The sequence below is a fragment of the Salmo salar genome, chromosome 22, assembly GCF_965601325.2.
Source record: "Salmo salar chromosome 22, fSalSal1, whole genome shotgun sequence".
Classification (NCBI taxonomy): Eukaryota; Metazoa; Chordata; class Actinopteri; order Salmoniformes; family Salmonidae; genus Salmo; species Salmo salar.
This window is the reverse complement of record NC_138312.1, coordinates 35,601,080-35,625,143: the sequence shown is the minus strand read 5'-3', so window position 1 is coordinate 35,625,143 and position 24,064 is coordinate 35,601,080. Positions and strand designations below refer to the sequence as shown.

Genomic DNA, 24,064 nt, shown 5'->3' with positions numbered 1-24,064 from the left:
GCCTGAGCCTAAATTACAGAAAGGGAAGGAATTTACCCTGTACAACCTCTTTAAAATAGGCCACTACTCACTTATTACTGGTAATAGCATTTTCATTTTTAATAGCTTCTATGACATGAGAAAGTGTGTGTGTGTGTGCATATGTGAAAATGCACATCCAATATTCATACACTTATATGGATGCACATAATGTATATTATAAATATGAAGCACTGAGACATGATTTGTTGTTGTGTTATACTTTATCACTATCTGTTGAAATTGAAGTGATGTCTAGACTGTTTTCACCGAAGTGCAGCTTCAGACTCTATTTATACTTCATCACTGAGATTCTATTTTGACTCAGAGAGAGACCGAACGACCCAAGGCTTGTCTGAACACTCTGATTCTCTTTTTATCCCATTGTCTCCTCACTTCAGCTGAGAAAGTGGAAGTCCTATATTAGAGCTCACTCTACTTAGCTGACCTCCACCCAAAATGGTTTTGTAACTGCCTCAGCACCTGTACACACCCAGTATCCATAGAGAAATACTTACTCACCTTTTATCTGACTCTAATAAAGTATCTGTATGATGTGTGTTCAACTTGAGACCAAACGGATTGAGAGTCAGAGATGGAATGCTAATTACAGAGGTCGAAGTGATCATTGAACCCACAGTATTTAAACACTTCACCCGCTTCACTTCACACTTAACAAAGCCCACATTTGAGTCTTTTTGTAGGAATGTGTCCCAAATGGCACCCTATTCCCTTTATAGTGCACCACTTTTGACCAGGGCCTAGGTCCAAAGTAGTGCACTATGTAAAAAATAGGGTGCCCATAGGATGCAGATTCAGTTTCTAACCAGGTGTGTGTCAGGTCAAAGGTTATTATAGTAAACAAAAACTGAACTAAAGATGGTACAGAGAGTCAATGTGCGGTGGCACCGGTAAGTTGAGGTAATATGTACATGTAGGTAGAGTTATTAAAGTGATTATGCATAGATAATAACAACAGCGAGTAGCAGCGGTATAAAAGAGGGAGGGGTGGGGGGGCAATGCACATAGTCTGGGTAGCCATTTGATTAGATGTTCAGGAGTCTTATGGCTTGGAGGTAGAAGCTGTTTAGAAGCCTCTTGGATCTAGACTTGGCACTCCGGTACAGCTTGCCGTGCGGTAGCAGAGCGAACAGTCTATGACTAGGGTGGCTGGAGTCTTTGACAATTTTTAGGGCCTTCCTCTGACACCGCCTGGTATAGAGGTCCTGAGGGGCCCCTGTGTTGAGGATCAGCATGGCGGATGTGTTGTTACCTACCCTTGCCACCTCGGGGCGGCCCGTCAGGAATTCCAGGATCCAGTTGCAGAGGAGGTGTTTAGTCCCAGGGTCCTTAGCTTATTGATGAGCTTTGAGGGCACTATGGTGTTGTACGCTGAGCTGTAGTCAATGAATAGCATTCTCACATAGGTGTTCCTTGTGGGAAAGGGCAGTGTGGAGTGCAATAGAGATTGCATTGGATCTGTTGGGCGAATTGGAGTGGGTCTCGGGATGATGGTGTTGATGTGAGCCATGACCAGCCTTTCAAAGCACTTCATGGCTACAGACGTGAGTGCTATGGGTCGGTAGTCATTTAGGCAAGTTACCTTAGTGTTCTTGGGCACAGGGACTATGGTGGTCTGCATAAAACATGATGGTATTACAGACTCGGACAGGGAGAGGTTGAAAATGTCAGTGAAAGCACTTGCCAGTTGGTCAGCGCACGCTCGGAGTACACATCCTGGTAAAGGAGAGAATGGAGGACGTCCTGGACATGGGAGGAGGTAATGGCAGGGGACAAGACCCTGCCATGGGGACAGGTGGAGACAGCGAGGGAGGAACGGCGACATTACGAGGAGCTAGCCCAACAAAGGAAGCACGAGAGGCATCCCCCCCAAAAAATTTGGGGGCACACGGGAAGTTTGGCAGAGTCAGGATGGAGACCTGAGCCAACTCCCCGTGCTTACCGTGGGGAGCTAGTGACGGGGAAAGCACCGTGTTATGCGGTGATGCGCACTGTGTCGTCAGGGCGCACTCACAGGCCGGTGCGATCTGTGCCCGCGCCCTGCATTAGCCGAGCTAGGTTGAGCATCCAGCCAGAACGGGTTGTGTCAGCTCTACGCTCGAGATCTCCAGTGTGCCTCCACGGCCCAGTATATCCTGTGCCTGCCCCACGTACCCGGCCTCCAGTGCGCCTGCCCAGTCCGGGGTATCCTGTTCCTGCTCCCCGCACTCGCCCTGAGGTGCGTGTTACTAGTCTGGCGCCTCCTATGCCAGCCCCACGCATCAGGCCTCCAGTGCGCCTGCCCAGTCCGGGGTGAGCTGTTCCTGCTCCCCGCACTCGCCCTGAGGTGCGTGTTACTAGTCTGGCGCCTCCTATGCCAGCCCCACGCATCAGGCCTCCAGTGCGCATCCCCAGTCCGGAGCCTCCAGCGACGCTCCTCAGTCCGGAGCCTCCAGCGACGCTCCTCAGTCCGGAGCCTCCAGCGACGCTCCCCAGTCCGGAGTCTCCAGCGACGCCCCCCAGTCCGGAGCCTCCAGCGACGCCCCCCAGTCCGGAGCCTCCAGCGACGGTCCGCATCCCGGAGCCTTCAGCGACGGTCCGCATCCCGGAGCCTTCAGCGGCGGTCCGCATCCCGGAGCCTTCAGCGGCGGTCCGCAGCCCGGAGCCTCTAGCAATGATCTACAGTCTGGTTCTTTTGACGACGATCCACAGTCAGGTGGTAAAGAAGCAGGGGGATCAGTGGGTGGAGTGGGGGTTACGCCCTGAACCCGAGCTGCCTCCATGGGGGGAGGCACTAGATAAGAAGGTTCTGGGTACCGCATATGAGCCGCCATAGACATCAGTCGCCCACCCTACCCTCCCTTTGTGTTTTGTTGTTGGGGGGGGTTTGTTGTTGTTGTTTTTTTTTAGGTGCGGTCGGAGTCCTCACCTTTGGGGGGGTACTGTCACGTCCTGACCATAGTAAGTTGTTATTTTCTATGGTAAAGTAGGTCAGGATGTGACAGGGGGTGTTTGTCTGTTTCTGTGTTTCTATGTTCAGTTTCTAGTTTTGTATTTCTATGTTGGTGTTGTTTGGGTTGATCTCCAATTGGAGGCAGCTGATCCTTGTTACCTCTAATTGGAGGTCATATTTATGTTGATGTTTGTCCCACCTGTGTTTGTGGGTGATTATCTTTTGAGTAGTGTGTTTTCCTCTCTGCGTCACTGTCACAAGCATTGTAGTGAACAGACCAAGGCGCAGCGTGTTGAGTGCTCATCTTTTATTTTTTGAATGGAAAAAAGCACTTCACAAAGAAAAACAAACGACAGCCAAACAGTTCTGTCAGGTATCCTAACATACTAAACAGAAAACAACCACCCACAAAACCCAAAGGAAAACAGGCTGCCTAAGTATGGCTTCCAATCAGAGACAACGAAAGACACCTGCCTCTGATTGGAAACCATACTCGGCCAAACATGGAAAACGAAACATAGAAACAGAAAACTAGAACAAATTCCTCTAGAAACAAACAAACCCCAAAACACACAAAACAACCCCCCTGCCATGCCCTGACCATTCTACTATGGAAAAATGACCCTTTTCACTGGTCAGGACGTGACAATCACGGTTTGTTGTTTTTGTGTTTCAAGTATTTAATGTATTGCATTTAGTTTCAAGGAATAAATAAATATGTGGAACTACGAACACGCTGTATTTCGGTCCGATCCTTCAGACAGCGTTGACATTATGGCGCAATACAGCTCATTCCATGCTGTCTTAGTGCCAGCCTTTGACTGTGGTGGTATGTAAACAGGTACGATAAATACAGATGAAAACTCTCTAGGTAGATAGTGTGGTCTACAGCTTATCATGAGATACTCTACCTCAGGCGAGCAATAGCTCTAGACTTCCTTAGATATCGTGCACCAGCTGTTATTTACAAAAAATACATAGTCCGCCGCCCCTTGTTTTACCAGACGCTGCTGTTCTATCCTGCCGGTACAGCATGTAACCAGCCAGCTGTATGTTGATAGTGTTTTCGTTCAGCCACAACTTGAAGCATAAGATATTACAGATTTGAATGTCTCGTTGGTAGTTTAATCTTCCACGTAGGTCATCAATTTTTTTTTCTCCAAAGATTGCACATTTGCTAGCAGAATGGAAGGAAGTGGAGGTTTATTCGATCGCCAATGAATTCTCAGAAGGCAGCCCGCTCTCTGGCCCCTTTTTCTCCACCTCCTCTTCACGCAAATCATGGGGATCTGGGCTTGTTCCCGAGAAAGCACTATATCATTCACGTCAGGCTCGTCAGACTCATTAAAGGAAAAAAAGGGTTCTGCCAGTCCGTGATGAGTAATCGCAGTCCTGATGTCCAGAAGTTATTTTCGGTCATAAGAGATGGTAGCGGCAACATTATGTACAAAAGAAGTTACAAAAGAAGTTACAAACAACGCAAATAAACAAACAAAAAAACATAATCAGTTGGGGACAGGTAAAACGTCAGACTTCTTCTCCAGCGTAATTTTTTATTTTTTTCAAGATCTGTTCTATGTGCTCTATTTCTATGCTTCCTGTTAAGTTTCTGTTTTGCACACCAGCTTCAAACAGCTGAAAACAAAAAGTGGTTATGGAAAATACATTTCACAGCGCTTTAGATGTTATAATGATTCTCTGCACTTGTTTTGCTTGTTTTGTCACATGAACTGAAATTAGGCTAACTATTAGAATGTTAGCAACGAGGAAATGACGGAGCTATTTCTACATATTGCACCTTTAAAAATGGTAGCCTTTCCTCATCCTTATAGCATTGCACATCAAGCTACTTCCTCTCTGTGGTACTAGTCGCGTATTTGCTTTGATTCTATTTCTATGGTTGGCCCTATTTCTTCTGTCTGCAGAGCCACTTCCTGCCTCAAGGAGACAGGCAGACCATGTTTTGGTACCGCTTCCTCCCTCCCCTGCACCCTAATTCACAAATTTAAAAAAGGCTCCTTACCTTCCCTATACTGTTTCTTTCATCACACACATCACACACCGCCCCCGTCTTACCCCCTATCCTCTATCTTCTGTCTCTCCACCTTGTGTTGTCATTTAGCCTTTCCTCACAGCAGGTTACACTCCTTGTTATGGGATCTGTCCAAATGTCACAGACACTATTCACCTTGACTACCATCTCTATGAGAGAGACAGGAGAGACCACAGCTCACTGCAACACACCCTCTGGCTTCTCTCCACTGATATCCTAATCTCCAGTCCTTATCACTCAGATGCAGACTTGTCAGACTCGTCTAGTTGCTCTCTTTGTGTTATTGCAGATCTCATATTTTGCAGTTATGCGGCAATTAGGCCGATTCGAAACCCCCCGGATCTGCTCTCAAGAGCTCTGATTAGATTTCTGAACCCAGTCCCCCAACACGTGCGTGCATGTTTCATTCTGCAGTGTCTGTGTGTAAGGTGTGTAGGCACATCATTCCAACCTACACACTCATTTATGTGCGTTTTCCATCATACCATTTGCATTGCAGATGATTCAAGGGTCATAAGCTCTGTGTGTGTGTGCTCAATTTCTTGATTGCCTACATAGGGGGTCCCCTAAGTCCCCCATTACCCCCCCCCCCCCCCTACACACACACACACACTGCCTGCACCCTTAAAGGAGGATATTAATTGTCATTACGATGTCATTACGATGTGTTCCTTTAAGAAAGAGGTCACACCTCAGGAAGACATGTTTAGTACTCTGATGCCGGCAATTACACCAGAAAGCAGAACAGAGTGCGTGTCAACTGTCAGATTAGCATAAGGACAACGGTGGTGTGGCTCTCCAGAGCAGTGTTTTAGTTATGCAGATGGTGTGTTGAAACGCACAGGGCCGTGATCCCCCGAGGAAAGGGAACACAATCTTTCTTTACACAGTAAGGTGGTGGTGGCCTTGATAAATGTCACAACAGCTAAAAGAACAATGACAACAACGACATACAAACATGGCGCCACGTTGAATGCTATGGCTTCGCCACCCCTCACTGGAATGTTTGTCACGTGTGCGATCTTTGAACTTTGATGTGCAGTTTGCACTTGTTGTGTTCAATGGATATTTTATCTATTTAGTTCACTATGTTTTTACATGCTTTACAATTCAAGTACCTCGTGTGTGTGTGTGTGTGTGTGTGTGTGTGTGTGTGTGTGTGTGTGTGTGTGTGTGTGTGTGTGTGTGTGTGTGTGTGTGTGTGTGTGTGTTCTCTCTGAGGGTCTATATGCAACATTCTGTGTGTCACAGTGAGTGACACATTATAATTTCAGTTTAGAGGGGACATGATTCATCACAACACTCTGTGGGTGTCCTTCACAGATTCCTTCCAATTAAAGAAGTGATACAGGTGGGTAACACACAGCCACACACACACACACACTGAAGCCCCTGGGAGACTAGTCAGGATCGAGGGGAAAGATGAACGGAGCAAAGTACAGAGAGATCCTTGATGAAAACCTGCTCCAGAGTTCTCAGGACCTCAGACTGGGGTGAAGGTTCACCTTCCAACAGGACAACGACCCTAAGCACACAGCCAAGACAACGCAGGAGTGGCTTCGGGACAAGTCTCTGAATGTCCTTGAGTGGCCCAGCCAGAGCCTGGACTTAAACCCGATTGAATATCTCTGGAGAGACCTGAAAATAGCTCTGTAGCGACGCTCCCCATTCAACCTGACAGATATTGAGAAGATCTGCAGAGAAGAATGGGGAAAACTCCCCAAATACAGGTGTGCCAAGCTTATAGCGTCATACCCAAGAGGACACGAGGCTGTAATCGCTGCCAAAGGTGCTTCAACAAAGTACTGAGTAAAGGGTCTGAAACTGAGTTTCAGTTTTTGATTTTTAATACATTTGCAAACATTTCTAAAAACCTGTTTTTGCTTTGTCATTATGGGGTATTGTGTGTAGATTGATGAGGGGGAAAATAACTATTTAATCCATTTTAGAATAAGGCTGTAACATAACAAAATGTGGAAAAAGTCAAGGGGTGTGAATATGTCCTGAATGTATATACACTGCTCAAAAAAATAAAGGGAACACTTAAACAACACAATGTAACTCCAAGTCAATCACACTTCTGTGAAATCAAACTGTCCACTTAGGAAGCAACACTGATTGACAATAAATTTCACATGCTGTTGTGCAAATGGAATAGACAACAGGTGGAAATTATAGGCAATTAGCAAGACACCCCCAATAAAGGAGTGGTTCTGCAGGTGGGGACCACAGACCACTTCTCAGTTCCTATGCTTCCTGGCTGATGTTTTGGTCACTTTTGAATGCTGGCGGTGCTTTCACTCTAGTGGTAGCATGAGACGGAGTCTACAACCCACACAAGTGGCTCAGGTAGTGCAGCTCATCCAGGATGGCACATCAATGCGAGCTGTGGCAAGAAGGTTTGCTGTGTCTGTCAGCGTAGTGTCCAGAGCATGGAGGCGCTACCAGGAGACAGGCCAGCACATCAGGAGACGTGGAGGAGGCCGTAGGAGGGCAACAACCCAGCAGCAGGACCGCTACCTCCGCCTTTGTGCAAGGAGGAGCAGGAGAAGCACTGCCAGAGCCCTGCAAAATGACCTCCAGCAGGCCACAAATGTGCATGTGCCTGCTCAAACGGTCAGAAACAGACTCCATGAGGGTGGTATGAGGGCCCGACGTCCACAGGTGGGGGTTGTGCTTACAGCCCAATACCGTGCAGGACGTTTGGCATTTGCCAGAGAACACCAAGATTGGCAAATTCGCCACTGGCACCCTGTGCTCTTCACAGATGAAAGCAGGTTCACACTGAGCACGTGACAGACGTGACAGAGTCTGGAGACGCCATGGAGAACGTTCTGCTGCCTGCAACATCCTCCAGCATGACCGGTTTGGCGGTGGGTCAGTCATGGTGTGGGGTGGCATTTCTTTGGGGGGCCTCCATGTGCTCGCCAGAGGTAGCCTGACTGCCATTAGGTACCGAGATGAGCTCCTCAGACCCCTTGTGAGACCATATGCTGGTGCGGTTGGCCCTGGGTTCCTCCTAATGCAAGACAATGCTAGACCTCATGTGCCTGGAGTGTGTCAGCAGTTCCTGCAAGAGGAAGGCATTGATGCTATGGACTGGCCCGCCCGTTCCCCAGACCTGAATCCAATTGAGCACATCTGGAACATCATGTCTCTCTCCATCCACCAACGCCACGTTGCACCACAGACTGTCCAGGAGTTGGCGGATGCTTTAGTCCAGGTCTGGGAGGATATCCCTCAGGAGACCATCCGCCACCTCATCAGGAGCATGCCCAGGCGTTGTAGGGAGGTCATACAGGCACGTGGAGGCCACACACACTACTGAGCCTCATTTTGACTTGTTTTAAGGACATTACATCAAAGTTGGATCAGCCTGTAGTGTGGTTTTCCACTTTAATTTTGAGTGTGACTCCAAATCCAGACCTCCATGGGTTGATAAATTGGATTTCCATTGATTATTTTTGTGTGATTTTGTTGTCAGCACATTCAACTATGTAAAGAAAAAAGTATTTAATAAGATTATTTATTTCATTCAGATCTAGGATGTGTTGTATAAGTGTTCCCTTTATTTTTTTGAGCAGTATATATTAAATCACTTAATGACTTTTCATTGACCCCCAGCAGTACCTTGAAACCCTAGTTTCAATATCTCTGGTTTAGAGAGAGAGGGATGAAGGAGACAGCCAGGGTTGTGCACATGTGACTCACTACCGTAATATCCTGGAGCTCCAAACACCTTGGTCACAGGCGAGCCCATCATGTGAGAGAGGTGAAAGAGATGGGGGGGGGAGTAGGCTGTTGCTACCCGCAACGCTTACTGCTTAAGAGGGGGTTGAGGAGAGCTTTTCTGCAGGGAGATAGAGTGACTGCAAAAGACAGAAGAGGGAGAGGATAGAAAGAGCCTTCTCCCCTCCTGTCTCTTCCACGTTTTCCATCTCTCCTTTTTCCTTCCTCTATCTCCTGCATTCTTCTCCTCTCATCCACCTCTAGCTACCCTCCTGTCTGTTCCTCTCTCTCTCCTCTCTACGCATCCCCTCCCTTTTCTGTGCCCCAAGATTTATGACCCATTCAGTTTGTTTTCAAACCACCTTATTTATTTGTCGGTTATACCCTTCCCCACACATACTCTCCTGTTCATTTTTCTTCTATTCTCCTCTCTCTCTCTCTCTCTCTTTTTTTCTCTTTCCTCCCTCGCTCTCTCCTTTCATTCATCCCTGTGACGTCTGATTCATCCAGTTCATCATCGCTCTCTCCCTCTTTCCTGAGAGGCAGGATGGGAGGGGACAGAAGGAGAGAGAGAGAGTGGGAACTGCCCGGAGATTGCCTGAAAAAGAGAGCAGGAGAGAGAGAGAGAGCAAGTGATGGGTAGGAGGAGGCAGAGGTTTTTCATCCTCTTTGTTTTGTCTGATCCGACACAAGCTACAGAACATGTGGGCTTGACCGAGGACAGGCTTCTCTCCCATGACGCTTCACCCTCAGCCTTCCCCTCTGTCTGTCTGCCTGCCTGGAGCTGAAGCTGGAGCTGGACTAGCTGTTGGCTAACGGAGAGGCTAGTGGCCCTGAGGAGAGCAGGAGGAGGGGCTGAGCTGAGCCAGTGGGCTCGCTCTCTGCCTCACAGACACATTTTATTGACTTGCTAATTGCCTGAGACACTCGGAGGAGAGGATGCAGTGAGGGAAGGGAGGGAAGGAACCTACTGTACATAAGAGTATTACAGGCAGAGGAACAGAGAAACAGTGACTGTGTTCTGCCTATCTGGCCACCATCTCTGCTTCTCTTTGCTGGGGGAATTACAACAGATGTTTGCAGCCTGCCTTTCATTGATCCAAGCTACGTACATACGTGATTCATGCATGACATTAGTGTGTCTTTGCCTCGTATGCAGTCGGAAGGAGACTACCCACCCACCACACGCTTTTGCGACACGTGAATGATTTCCATATTTATGTTTTTTCTTGTATTTACCGTAAATGTTTTTCCTCTGCTGGGTCAGCTAAAACGGTTGTTTGCTGTGTTTTCTGTGTTGCCTGCTATGTCTGGTTTGTCTTTACCACGGTACATACCCTTTGGTGTCTGTGACGGTGCAAAATAAAAATAGAAACAATTATTTGTTAACCAATCAAATGTAATAAACAAGAACAAGAAAATATGAAGATTCTGAAGCGTACAATGGATATTCTTCAATGGAAATGAAGAAATGATCTGAGAAGCTTACAGACTTTAGACTGGCTTGAGGCAGTTCATCTTGTGTGCTTTTGTGGAGTGGGGAGCTACGTAGTACAGTCTTGGTGGGGAAATGGACCAAGCTCATTTGTTGACTCTATCATAATTCCAGACTACCCAGTCTCAAACATCAAGATCGTGGAAAGCAAGCTCAGATCCCTGGCTTTGGGCTGTAGAATGAATCTTGCGTATGGAGAGAGGGAGGGAACGAGAAAGGGAGGATTGTGAATGAACCCTTGGAGGAGTCCAGTGGCAGCAGTCTTTACAGATCAGCAAAGAGGAGGTGAAGAGAGGATTACAGGAAGGATTAAAATAAAAACTAGTCTAGACCTAATTCAGTAACTTAGCCTTGTTAAGTATGCTCCACTAATTCAAGATACCTTAGAGTGATTCTCTGTCTCGCTTGTGCTGACTCTTGAGTTTTCACGTCATGGGTTTTGAAGCCTGAAGAAGCAATCCAGCAAGACTCCAACCACCTCTTGACAAAGTTACCATTCACCCACATCAGACGTATCCCTACGCCAGGCAGTTTGACAGTACCATTTGACTGCTGTCTGGCTTGGCTGTTGTCTCCGTGGTGAAGCCTCCGGCTGTGGGTTGCTATGCCGGTTCCCTGTGGGTCTGTCTTGGTCAGAGCGAAGGCACTGCCACTCCGCTGAGGTTGGTCTGCCTGTCTTCCAGCCTGCCGCCCCCATGAGCCACGCGGGCACCCTACAGAGACGCACCACCTACCTCATCTCCCTTACCCTGGTCAAGGTCGAGGCCGTGGGGGGTGATGGAGTTTCCATCGGGCCCCAGCCACAACGGACCCTTGCTCTGGGGAGAGCAGGAGTGGAGGGCCCAGAGGATGAGGAGGATGAGAAGCTGAGCAGGACCACTGAGGATGAGAGAGGACATGCATGTGCCAAGGTGGAGGGAGAGGGGGACACGGAGATGGAGGAAGAGGAGCAGGAGGACGTTAGCTTTGGGGGGCCTGTACAGGAGCGGGAGAAGCCTGAGATGAAGGAGCGAGAGAGTCGTGGTCCAGGCTCCTCAAAAGATGTCACGTTGGAGACTAAGAGCAAGGAGTCTCCCCTCTTACCGAAGAATGTGAAAGACCAAGTGAAAGGTCTTGCAGGGGTGTCAGATGTCCCCTCAGTGGGAGGGCTGAGGAGAGAGGGAACCCGCCCTAAAACAGAGCTCTATAGGGAGCCACCCATGCTGTTTCCAAGGTGCGAGGAAGGGATGGGCGACCCAAGCAACACCCTCTCCCGGGGCAGCATGCCCATCACCGTACCGCCCAGGCTCACCCAGAGACCCGAGGTCCTGATGAGGTCACATGCCGGGGGCGGGGCTGTAAGCCGGCGGGAGTTGAGGGAAGCCAATCAGAGTATGCCTCCATCCGCCAAGAGTCTGGACCGCAAAGACAACCGCATAGGGGACCGGTCTCCCATGACAGCTGCTGTGGCCTCTCTGGGACCTTACCGGGCGTCCTGGGCAGACAGTGATGGCAGGTCCACCCTCCTTCGCCAGGGAGCCCCCGTAGGGGTAGGGTTTGCGGACGTGGTGACCAGGGAAAGCCCCAGAGGGGACAGGCTGAAGACAGGCTCAACCTCCCTGCCAGCCCAACCCACCCCTCAGATGTCCAAGCCGCCGAGGAAGGGCAAGAGCCGCACTCTGGACAACAGTGACCTGCACTCCCTCTCTGAGGACCTGAAGAAGGGGAAGGACAGCCAGGGTCAGGGGGGGACCACCCAGCGTCCCCCCGCCCGTGACCGCAAGATGCTCAAGTTCATCAGCGGGATCTTCACAAAAAGTACGCCTGCGCCTCCCTGCTCCAACACAGCACCCCCTATCTACACGCCCGTTCAGAGGGGTTCTAGTGAGGAGGAAGGTAAGATATCGCCCATACCCACCTAAGCACCATCCCCCCCCCACCAGGGCTAGCTACCCTTCCCATTCCATTTCAGACTTTTCACAACTGGAGGCTGGATTATGTTTTGCCGTACCATCTTACTCTAATGGTTTACACAATGGTTTACACAATGCTAGTGCAGTGAGCAGGTGCTCGTGCACTGTGGTCTCATTCTAGATGGTTGTCCATCATCAGTCCATATTGGCCGGAAAACCACACACTGTAGGTCAGGATGCACTGTGCAAAGATGTGGTGAAGAAAAGGAGGTTGAAGACCTTGAAGTGAGAGGGCAAGCCTTGGGCTATGTCCAATATGGCACCCACCCTATTCCCTTTATAGTGCACTACCTTTGACCAGAGCTCTGTGGGGCCTGGTCAAAAGTAGTGCACTACATAGGGAATAGGGTGCCATGTGATGCATCTTGGTCATAAAATATGTTATTTGATGGCCACTATGCCTCGATGGACCCTCAGAGAGAATTGGAATTCCAATGGGGAAATTGCATTATACATTATAATCCGTTCACACATTCACATACTGGATATAATGCAGAAGATATCACTTGAATAATGATGCATTCATGTGGTACAGTAAAATGAGCACATCCACTCATAGGTCCTGTTGGGTGTTAGGCATGAAAAAGGTTGAATAACGAGAGAGGACAACCTGCATATGCTTCTCCTGCTCCCAAGAGTAATGCTTCCGCCAATGAAAACCTACTTGGCCTAAATTTCTCTCCAACTCCAAGCAGTCACAAGAAAACATGAGATAGCCCATGGTAATCAAATATTCAGATTTCACTATATTTGCGAATGTGCTGTTGTAGACGTGTGTGATGAAGGAGTATGTAGAATTGGTGTAAGTGCTGAATAATTTGTCAGGAGTAAGTGGGACATGAATAATTAAGGGTGGGAGTACACAGAGCTGTGTTCTTCTGAGGGAAGGAGTGAGGGGTGAGGGAGGGAGGAAGGGAGGACGGAAGGGGACCCTTCCTGCTCTGCTTGCAGAGTTAATCAACATCCAAATGAAACCCATTAACTCAATGACTCCACATTGGGATTGGGTGAACAAGAGATGAATAGCCATTTACATTTTGGGGGGCATTTCAGTTTGATTGCAAAATATTTGATTGCAAAATATCAATCAGAGTTGGGGTAAAGTAATAACTAATGAAAATAAACATTTGGGGAGATTTTCAACGTTTTAATTGTATTTTGTTAACTCAGTAAATATTATGTCTGTCTTATCATCAATATTAATCAATATAGTATGTGTGATTTACAATTGTGTAAATGTGCTCAAACACACACACCACTGTATGTATGAGAGAATTTATTGTGCTGAGAGCCAGGCAGTTTCTGGAAGAAGGGTTGCCATGGCAACAACAAGCGACAAGAGATGCTATTTGGTCGGCGATATGACGCTGGAAGGGGGGGGGGGGGGTTAAAGAGTGGGGGGGGGACCAATAGACATACAGACAGACAGAAATTGTCCGGTGGGGGTTGGGAAGGGTACCTGGCTTTCGTTTAAATGTAATCTCCCCTGAGAGCAAGAGTGGAAGGAAGTGGTGGCTGTGTTACCGTATTGTCACTGAGGTGTGGCCGGTGCGCACAGCAAAGCACAGGCAGTATATAATGTGTCTGTGGAGACTCCGTCACTTCTGGTGTGTCCCCACAGAGAGAGGATTCAGTGTCTGAAAGGATCATACTGTCTGACTGGAGTTGGCTTCAACACTGCTTTACTCAGACCTCCAAAGGCCCTTTTGATTGAGGCAGTGTCATCATTTATATGGCTGTTTGCATGTGTCTGTGTGCGTGTGTGTGTAAGAGGCTGCCTGTTGCCCAAATCAAGAATTTGTCCACAATTGGAGGCTTATATACACGTTGTGTGTGTGTGTGTGCTTGCGTTTGTGTGTGTCCATGTACAAGCATATGTGTGTGTATCTGCAGCCCTGCAGAATGAATCTGCTTGTTCATCTTTTGAAGCATTTATTTCCCATCCATAACTTCAGTCTTCTTTAAAGGGGAAGTTGACCTAAAATCCAACATTTCCCAAGTGATTCCATACATTGAAACTACACTGAATTGTGTTCGTTGTTCATAGCTTATGACTGCCCGTACCATAACCCCACCGAGAGGAACTCTGTTCACAACGTTGACATCAGCAAACTGCTCACCCACATGACACCATACACGCTTTCTGCCATCCGCCTGGTACAGTTGAAACTGGCAAATCCACAGTTTCATCAGCTGTCCGGGTGGCTCGTCTTAGACCATCCCGCTGGTGAAGAAGCCAGATGTGGAGGTCCTGGGCTGGCGTGGTTACACGTGGTCTGCGGTTGTGAGGCTGGTTGGACATACTGCCAAATTCTCTAAAACAACGTTGGAGGCGGCTTATGGTAGAGAAATAAACATTCAGTTCTCTGGCAACAGCTCTGGTGGACATTCCTGCAGTCAGCATGCCAATTGCACGCTCCCTCAAAACTTGAGACATCTGTGGCATTGTGTTGTGTGACCAAACTGCACATGTTAGTGGCCTTTAATTGTCCCCAGCACAAGGTGCACCTGTGTAATGATCATGCTGTTTAATCAGCTTCTTGATATGCCACACCTGTCAGGTGGATGGATTATATTGGCAAAGGAGAAATGCTCACTAACCAGAGATGTAAATACATTTGTGCACAACATTTGAGAGAAATAAGCTTTTTGTGCATATGGAGTATTTCTGGGATCTTTTATTTCAGCCCATGAAAAATGTGACCAACACGCGCTAATAGCGTTTCAATCGGTGTCATCACACACTCTGAGACCTTGAAGTAGTTGTTTCTGTTAAGTATAGTATTTCTGTTAAGTATGGTTAAGTGTGGAGTTTGCCTTCTCCCCCTCTCTCCCCATGCAGTCTAACCCTGTGTTGTGTTTGTAACAGTTTTCCTTCCTTCCATCCCTCTCCTCACCCCTACCTGGGCTTGAACCAGGGACTCTCTGCACACATCAACAACTGATACCCCTGAAGCATCGTTACCTATCGCTCCACAGCAGAGCAAGAGAAACAACTACTTCAAGGTCTCAGAGTGTGTGACATCACCGATTGAAACGCTATTAGCGCGTACTCCGCTAACTAGCTAGCCATTTTACACCAGTTACACTCACCCCCCTTTTGACCTCCTTTTCCACAGCAACCAGTGATCTGGGTCTACAGCATCAATGTAACAGTTTTCCTTCCATCCCTCTCCTCATCCCTACCTGGGCTCGAACCAGGGACCCTCTTCACACATCAACAACTGACACCCCCAAAGCATCATTACCTATCGCTCCACAGCAGAGAAAGGGAAACAACTACTTCAAGGTTTAGAGCGAGTGATGTCACCGATTGAAACACTATTAGCGTGCACCCCGCTAACTAGCTAGCCATTTCACACCGGTTACATGTGGTTCTGAGTGCCAAATGGCACCCTATTCCCTGTATAGTGCACTATATAGGGAATAGGGTGCCATTTGAGATGCACAAACCTTGTAAAGGAATTTCACATTCATTCTATATGTGTGCTCTACTGTATATTTTGTCCATTAGTCTTCAGGTCACCATCTGAACAAATGCACTTTTAGGTCCTGTGTGGCTGTTGGTAGAGCATAGTGCTTGCAACGCCAGGGTTGTGGGTTCGATTCCCACCGGGGACCAGTCTGAAAATGTATGCACTCACTACTGTAAGTCTCTCTGGATAAGACTGTCTTGCTAATTGACTAAAATGTAACTGTTATTGATGGACTCTGTCATAATGAGGAATGGTATTGGCAGCCACTTACAGGATGTTACAGTACCTACTAGTCCTCTTCCACTCTGCTATGCAGTTGTGTGACTTGACTTAATCCTGTTGGCCCCCATGTGAGCATAGGGTGTTCTCCACCTCACTCCTTTCTGTGTGATGGCTATTGCAGTAGTATATAGATAGAAAATTATGTGACTTCAATAAAAGTCTCAACTCATTGGCAGTCACCTGTTGTGAGGACCCCTGTCTGTGCTTTTCAGATATTATTGAACACCTCTGGGCGATGCAGTGAAATAACAGGTACCCAGTAATTATGATGCTTGGAGGATATCCAAATTCTCATTCCACTGTGGACACAGAAATGTTCTCTCTCTCTCTCTCTCTCTACATCCCATTTTTCAGCTTGCTGCGCAGCATCAAAATGATGGTGAAATCTACTGAGGCTTGTATTGGAATTTTGGATGAATAAAACACATAGAGATTGTTTGGTAATCATCTCACATACACGCTCAGGCACACATACGTACACACACACACGTACACAAACACACACACACACACACTTGCACGCTCACTCCGGCTGCGTCCACAGAGCTGCTAATGAACTTGAGCCTCACTACTGAGCCTGTGCAATTAATTTGCACTCGTCCTTTGTGGCTCTATCTCATTCCTTCGCTCCCTTTCTCCGTCTCCCCCCTCACCTAACTCTGTAGTCTGTGCCATCTGGACCTGCGACAGGGCACGTATGGGGCCACACACACTAAGACCGTGCGGCACGGCATTCCTCACAGCTTCAGAGTGCTGTAGAGCGAGATGGCCAGTGACTTTGAAAGTTTCCCCTGTTCTAAGCAGGCTGTAGACAGGAGGCAGAAAGGGAGAGGGAACACGTGATCATGACATTGACCTTATGTTTTAATCAGTCTCCCTCTCTCTCCCTTTCCCTCTCTCTGTGTGTCCACAGCGGCTTGCGGTAACAGTCAAGAATGGACCTTCAGTCGAACCGTCCAAGAGCTCCGTCTGGTGAGAGTGATTGCTGTTGTCATACCGCTGGAATAGGAAATAGGTGTAGTCTTGTTTCTGCTTCAACAGAGACGACAGTGACAGTGTCTAATAATGGAATACTATGATGATAATTGTAGTAAATAGAAGTAGTTGTTGTAGAGTATGATAAACATGTCACTATTATAAAGAGTGGGGTGATATATCCTTCTGACTATGTGTCCAGGGGGTGTTGGGAGGTCTCCGCAGTGGGAAGTCAGCCCTGGTCCACAGACACATGAGCGGGAGCTACCAGCCCCTGGAGAACCCAGAAGGTGAGTTTGACAGTTTTAATTTTGGCATTCTTTTTTAGATTTAGTCTTGTCTTAATTATTTTGACTAAAATATAATTAAGTCTTAGTCAAATTTTGGTCATTTGAATAATGATTTAGTCTGGTTATTGTCAAAATGATAAAAACACTGGGCCATTTTAGTCAACTATAAATGCCTTTTTATTTTAGTCACATCACATTTCCATTGCCTCATTAATCTAGTAAACATAAATCACTGACTTCCATGTGCACAAACATACTTAGCCTTGTCCTACCAACATATTGTTCTGTATAACATCCTATCCCATAATTCTCTTCCCAACAGGCAAATTGGCAAACACCCCTTGACATACTGTAGCTATATTGTAATCAATGTTCTGTCAAAAGTAGAGGTGTGATAGTTTGCAGCAACCTAACTAGCATTATTAATATGTTATTACCTGAGCATATATATTGAGATGATGCACTTTTAGATGTCTCTTGAGGTTGGTAGTATTTTTCCGCATTAGCTTGTGGGTGCAAACTCTGTCTTCCACCTAGCTATCTTAAGGTGAATGCACTTACTGTAAGTCGCTCTGGATAAGAGCATCTGCTAAATTACTCAAATGTAAATTAAGACGTTGCAGTCGGTCTTCTTTGAATTAACACGATAAGTAAAGTGGCTCCAAACATTGCCCCTTTTTCTACCGGGAGCATGTAGAACCGGGAGAGACACCAAGGTGTGTGCCTTATTTGCATCAATGATTTGTTGCCACCAGATTGGAAAACGGTTGCTGGGCAGAGAGGTAACTTGTGAATGACCTGGACATGGTATTTATTTTCCACCAATAAAAGCATTGCAACTTTGCAATGAGAAAGCCTTACAATTATGTCATGTATGCTTTTGATTGGACCCTACAAATAACACTGAAAGCTCTCAATCTCTCCAAAAACGCTTGTCCAGTCCATTTACTAGTCAGATTTTAGTCAGAGATATTTTTGTCTCGTTTTCGTCAACCAAAATGACAAATATTTTTTTCTGAGTATTTAGTCAGTTATAGTCTCGTCAACTGCCACTGAAAAATAGGTTGTTTGACTAATATTGTCACGGCTGGTCGAAGGAGCGGACCAAAATGCAGCGTGTTCGTAGTTCCACATATTTATTAAACGTGAAACTGAATGCAATACACTTAAATACTTGAATATACAAAAACAACAAAACCGTGACGCAGAGAGGAAAACACACTTCTCAAAAGATAATAACCCACAAACAACAATGAGAAAAACCCCCTACTTAAATATGATCTCTAATCAGAGGCAATGAGGATCAGCTGCCTCCAATTAGAGATCAACCCCATACAATCCCAACATAGAAATAGAAAAACTAGAACTAAAACATAGAAATAGATAACATAACAACCCAAAACACCCCCTGTCACGCCCTGCCCTACTCTACTATAGAAATGACATCTTACTAGGGTCAGGACGTGACAAATATTTACGTCATTATTTTTGTTGACAAAATTAACACTGGTTTGACATCATACCTTGTACTTAAGCCTTAAAGCATTCCTGTAAAGAAATTACTACTCTATCACATAGGGCTTTTCTTTCTTTCTTTCTTTCTTTCTTTCTTTCTTTCTTTCTTTCTTTCTTTCTTTCTTTCTTTCTTTCTTTCTTTCTTTCTTTCTTTCTTTCTTTCTTTCTTTCTTTCTTTCTCTATCAGGGGGCAGGTATAAGAAGGAGGTACTTGTTGATGGCAACAGTCACATTTTGCTGATCAGGGAGGAGACAGGACCCCCGGATGCACAGGTAGGTGGAGGCTTTACTGACTGCAGACGGATGAGTAGTGTCCCCCTTAAAACACATGGAGTTGACAGGGGTTCACTCTGACACGTTGGACTGTTTAACTCTTCTCACCTGTTATTTTATGTTCTCCTCTGACAACTCTCTCTTTCACTTGTTCTCTCCCCATTTGTCCCCTATTACTTCCCCTACGCTACCCTCTCCCCTCCTCTCCAGATGGCTAGCTGGGTGGACGGGGTCATCCTGGTCTTCAGTCTGGAGAACGAGGCCAGTTTCCAGGAAGTGTACAGGAACTACAGCGAGCTTGGCATCCACCGCAACATCGCTGAGATCCCCTTCATAGTGGTAGGAACCCAAGGTAAGACCCCACCCATACCCACACCCATACCCACTCTCTATGACAGGGGTGAGCAAACATTTTCAGCTCGAGACCCAAATGAGAAATTTACTGTCCTTCCATGACCCAAATCATCCTAAAGATGCATTCTCATAACTTGATGCCCACCTCTCACATGTCCAGGGCCCACTTTGGGTCCCGACCCATAGTTTAAGAAACCCTGCTCTATATTATACTAAAGATAGCATCTGTATGGGTTTCTAAAGGTTTATTAAGGTTTGTAATAGGATGTAGTTGATGTAGTTCCTCCTTCCTCCAGATAAAATCACCAGCACCAACCCTCGGGTGATAGAGGATGCCAGGGCCAGACAGCTGTGTTCAGACGTCAGGCGCTGTACCTACTACGAGACCTGCGCTACCTACGGCCTCAACGTCAACCGCGTCTTCACCGAGGGTGAGGACACACACAAACACACACACACTGCTCCTTTTTTCGGTTGTTTCAGTACAATGTAGCTGGAATGTCAATCAATAAACCAATTTGAATTCATTTCACATTCATCTATATCAGCGTCTAGATTAGACAGATGACTAAGTAGGGTAATGTTTGTATTTGTCCTCTCTACTTACCACAGCTGCCCAGAAGATCATGGCAGTGAAGAAGCAGGCAGCTCTACTGGCCTCCTGTAAATCCCTGCCCAACTCCCCCAGTCACTCTGGAGGCTCTACCCCAGTGTCAGGAGTCTTCCCTGGTCAGGTACAGCAGCAGCTCTGGCCTCCAGTCCTTCATACTGGAGATAAGACACTGGTCCAAATCAATAGGATGGTAATGTTGGACAGGAGTGTACAGATCATTGTTCATTTAGATTTATGGATTTTGTTCCCAGATTTTTCCACATATTCAGCTGTCTCTCTTTGCTCTCTGTAATCTCTCTCTCTTTTGTCCTTTTGTTGTCTGTCACCCTTTCTGTTTCTTTGTTTTTGTTTCTCTCTCTCAGGCCAGTAACGGTGGTCAGAGCAGTGACTACTCGTCCTCTCTGCCCTCCACCCCAGTGATCAGTCATAAGGAGATCGGTGGGGCAGCAGGGGGGGAGAGGCTGGGCAGCGCCACCCCAGGGTCTGTCCGCAGTGCCCCCCGGCGACGCACCGGCTCCCGCTTCACGGTAACATACCAACCAACCACAAACACACACTTTTACTGACTTAGATTCCTCATTGACCCATCCATAACCCTCTCTCAGGTCCCCTGTGCTTTCTTTGAAATGTAATCTTTTTAGCTCTCTTCATGGATCATAGGGGCGGCAGCGTAGCCTAGTGGTTAGAGCGTTGGACTAGTAACCGAAAGGTTGCAAGATCGAATCCCCGAGCTGACAAGGTAGAAATCTGTCATTCTGCCCCTGAACAAGGCAGTTAACCCACTGTTCCTAGGCCGTCATTGAAAATAAGAATTTGTTCTTAACTGACTTGCCTAGTTAAATAAAGATAAAATACTCCCTATTTTAGCTCTCTTCATGGATTATAGTCCCTATTTTGTGCTTTTTCCTTCACTCTCTGTCTGTATAATAGTTATCTCTCTCTTTCTTTCTCTCTCTCTCTAAATCAAATCAAATTTTATTTGTCACATACACATGGGTCCCCAGATGTTAATGCGAGTGTAGCGAAATGCTTGTGCTTCTAGTTCCCGACCATGCAGTAATATCTAACAAGTAATCTAACAATTTCACGACAACTACTTAAGAATATGTACATAGAAATATATGGATGAACGATGGCCGAACGGCATAGGCAAGATGCAGTAGATGGTATAGAGTACAGTATATACATATGAGATGAGTAATGTAGGGTATGTAAACATTATATAAAGTGGCATTGTTTAAAGTGGCTAGTGATACATTTATTACATCCAATTTTGAATTATTAAAGTGGCTAGAGATTTGAGTCAGTATGTTGGCAGCAGCCACTCAATGTTAGTGATGGCTGTTTAACAGTCTGATGGCCTTGAGATAGAAGCTGTTTTTCAGTCTCTCGGTCCCCGCTTTGATGCACCTGTACTGACCTCGCCTTCTGGATGATAGCGGGGTGAACAGGCAGTGGCTCGGGTGGTTGTTGTCCTTGATGATCTTTTTGGCATTCCTGTGACATCGGGTGGTGTAGGTGTCCTGGAGGGCAGGTAGTTTGCCCCCGGTGATGCGTTGTGCAGACCTCACTACCCTCTGGAGAGCCTTACGGTTGTGGGCGGAGCAGTTGCCGTACCAGGCGGTGATACAGCCCGACAGGATGCTCTCGAATGTGCATCTGTAAAAGTTTGGTGAAGAAGGCTACTGCGCCTTCTTCACCACGCTGTCTGTGTGGGTGGACCATTTCAGTTTGTCCGTGATGTGTACGCCGAGGAACTTAAAACTTTCCACCTTCTCCACTACTGTCCCGTCGATGTGGATAGGGGGCTGCTCCCTCTGCTGTTTCCTGAAGTCCACGATCATCTCCTTTGTTTTGTTGACATTGAGTGTGAGGTTATTTTCCTGACACCACACTCCGAGGGCCCTCATCTCCTCCCTGTAGGCCGTCTCGTTGTTGTTGGGAATCAAGCCTACCACTGTAGTGTCATCTGCAAACTTGATGATTGAGTTGGAGGTGTGCATGGCCATGCAGTCATGGGTGAACAGGGAGTACAGGAGAGGACTGAGAACGCACCCTTGTGGGGCCCCAGTGTTGAGGATCAGCGGGCTGGAGATGTTGTTTCCCACCCTCACCACCCGGGGGCGGCTCATCAGGAAGTCCAGGACCCAGTTGCACAGGGCAGGGTCGAGATGCAGGATCTCGAGCTTAATGACGAGTTTGGAGGGTACTATGGTGTTAAATGCTGAGCTGTTGTCAATGAACAGCATTCTCTCTCCCTCTCTCTCTGTTTTCTCTTTACCTGTTTATTCTTGTTGTTTGTCTTGTGCCATGTCTGCAGGGCCGTAGGGGCAGTGACTCGGAGAGGAGGAGTACAGATGGTAAGATAGGAGACTTGGGTAGTGGACGCTCCATCCCCATCAAACAGGTAGGTGACAGACAGACAGTTTATCCTGTAGGAGCTGTATGCTATATAGGAGCTCATCACAGACAATGAACTAACATCATGGAGCTAGGAGAGGGATTTAACTTACCTTTGAGAACTTTGTTGAGGTAGATTTTGTGGAAGCCTGCTAGGCTCTTTTGGCATAAGGAGCATAATAAAGAACAGATAAAGAATGTGTGTTTTATCCTTGTCTCCTCTCCTCTGTCCGTCATCCCTGTCTCCCTCCACCAGAGCATCCTGCTGAAGCGCAGTGGGAACTCCCTCAACAAGGAATGGAAGAAGAAATACGTCACGCTGTCCAACAACGGCATGCTCTCCTATCACTCCAGCGTCAACGTGAGTCAATGCACTGACACTCAGTGCTACACTATATTCCAGCTGTTTGTATGGACACACATAAAGAGCTGATCAGGGACATGCATTTATATCAACGATGTCGCTCTTGCTGCGGGTGATTCCCTGATCCACCTCTACGCAGACGACACCATTCTGTATACATCTGGCCCTTCTTTGGACACTGTGTTAACAAACCTCCAAACGAGCGTCAATGCAATACAACACTCCTTCCGTGGCCTCCATCTGCTCTTAAACGCTAGCAAAACTAAATGCATGCTTTTCAACCATTCGCTGCCCGCACCCGCCCGCCCGACTAGCATCTCTACTCTGGACGGTTCTGACCTAGAATACGTGGACAACTACAAATACCTAGGTGTTTGGCTAGACTGTAAACTCTCCTTCCAGACTCATATCAAACATCTCCAATCCAAAATCAAATCTAGAATCGGCTTTCTATTTCGCAACAAAGCCTCCTTCACTCACGCCGCCAAACTTACCCTAGTAAAACTGACTATCCTACCGATCCTCGACTTCGGCGATGTCATCTACAAAATAGTTTCCAATACTCTACTTAGCAAACTGGATGCAGTCTATCACAGTGCCATCCGTTTTGTTACCAAAGCGCCTTATACCACCCACCACTGCGACCTGTATGCTCTCGTCGGCTGGCCCTCGCTACATATTCGTCGCCAGACCCACTGGCTCCAGGTCATCTACAAGTCTATGCTAGGTAAAGCTCCGCCTTATCTCAGCTCACTGGTCACGATAACAACACCCACCCGTAGCACGCTCTCCAGCAGGTATATCTCACTGGTCATCCCCAAAGCCAACACCTCCTTTGGCCGCCTTTCCTTCCAGTTCTCTGCTGCCAGTGACTGGAACGAATTGCAAAAATCGCTGCAGCTGGAGACTTACATTTACCTCACTAACTTTAAACATCAGCTATCTGAGCAGCTAACCGATCGCTGCAGCTGTACATAGTCCATCTGTAAATAGCCCACCCAATCTACCTACCTCATCCCTATATTGTTTTTATTTACTTTGCTGCTCTTTTGCACACCAGTATCACTACTTACACACCATCATCTGCTCATCATCATCTGCTCATCTATCACTCCAGTGTTAATCTGCTAAATTGTAATTACTTTGCTACTATGGCCTATTTATTGCCATACCTCCTCATGCCATTTGCAGAGAGTGTATATAGACTTTATTTTTTTTCTATTGTGTTGACTGTACGCTTGTTTATTCCATGTAACTCTGTGTTGTTGTTTCTGTCGCACCGCTTTGCTTTATCTTGGCCAGGTCGCAGTTGTAAATGAGAA

At 46.9% G+C, this 24,064-nt stretch overlaps 1 protein-coding gene across 4 annotated transcripts in view; it reads left to right on the top strand.

The window, feature by feature from the left end:
* LOC106583287 (arf-GAP with GTPase, ANK repeat and PH domain-containing protein 1) overlaps window positions 1–24,064 on the top strand; it is a 45,600-nt gene that overhangs the window by 7,451 nt on the left and 14,085 nt on the right. For 2 of the 4 annotated variants that reach the window (XM_045705411.2, XM_045705412.2), the window contains exons 2-10: window positions 16,872–16,930; window positions 17,136–17,223; window positions 18,926–19,011; window positions 19,222–19,363; window positions 19,662–19,796; window positions 19,978–20,099; window positions 20,341–20,505; window positions 22,299–22,385; window positions 22,635–22,739. In XM_045705411.2, the coding sequence (XP_045561367.1) occupies window positions 16,872–16,930; window positions 17,136–17,223; window positions 18,926–19,011; window positions 19,222–19,363; window positions 19,662–19,796; window positions 19,978–20,099; window positions 20,341–20,505; window positions 22,299–22,385; window positions 22,635–22,739 (989 nt within the window). Of the gene's footprint in view, window positions 1–8,844; window positions 12,124–16,871; window positions 16,931–17,135; window positions 17,224–18,925; window positions 19,012–19,221; window positions 19,364–19,661; window positions 19,797–19,977; window positions 20,100–20,340; window positions 20,506–22,298; window positions 22,386–22,634; window positions 22,740–24,064 lie in introns of those variants that run through there. The other 2 variants (XM_014167266.3, XM_014167267.3) reach the window with 2 other exon arrangements.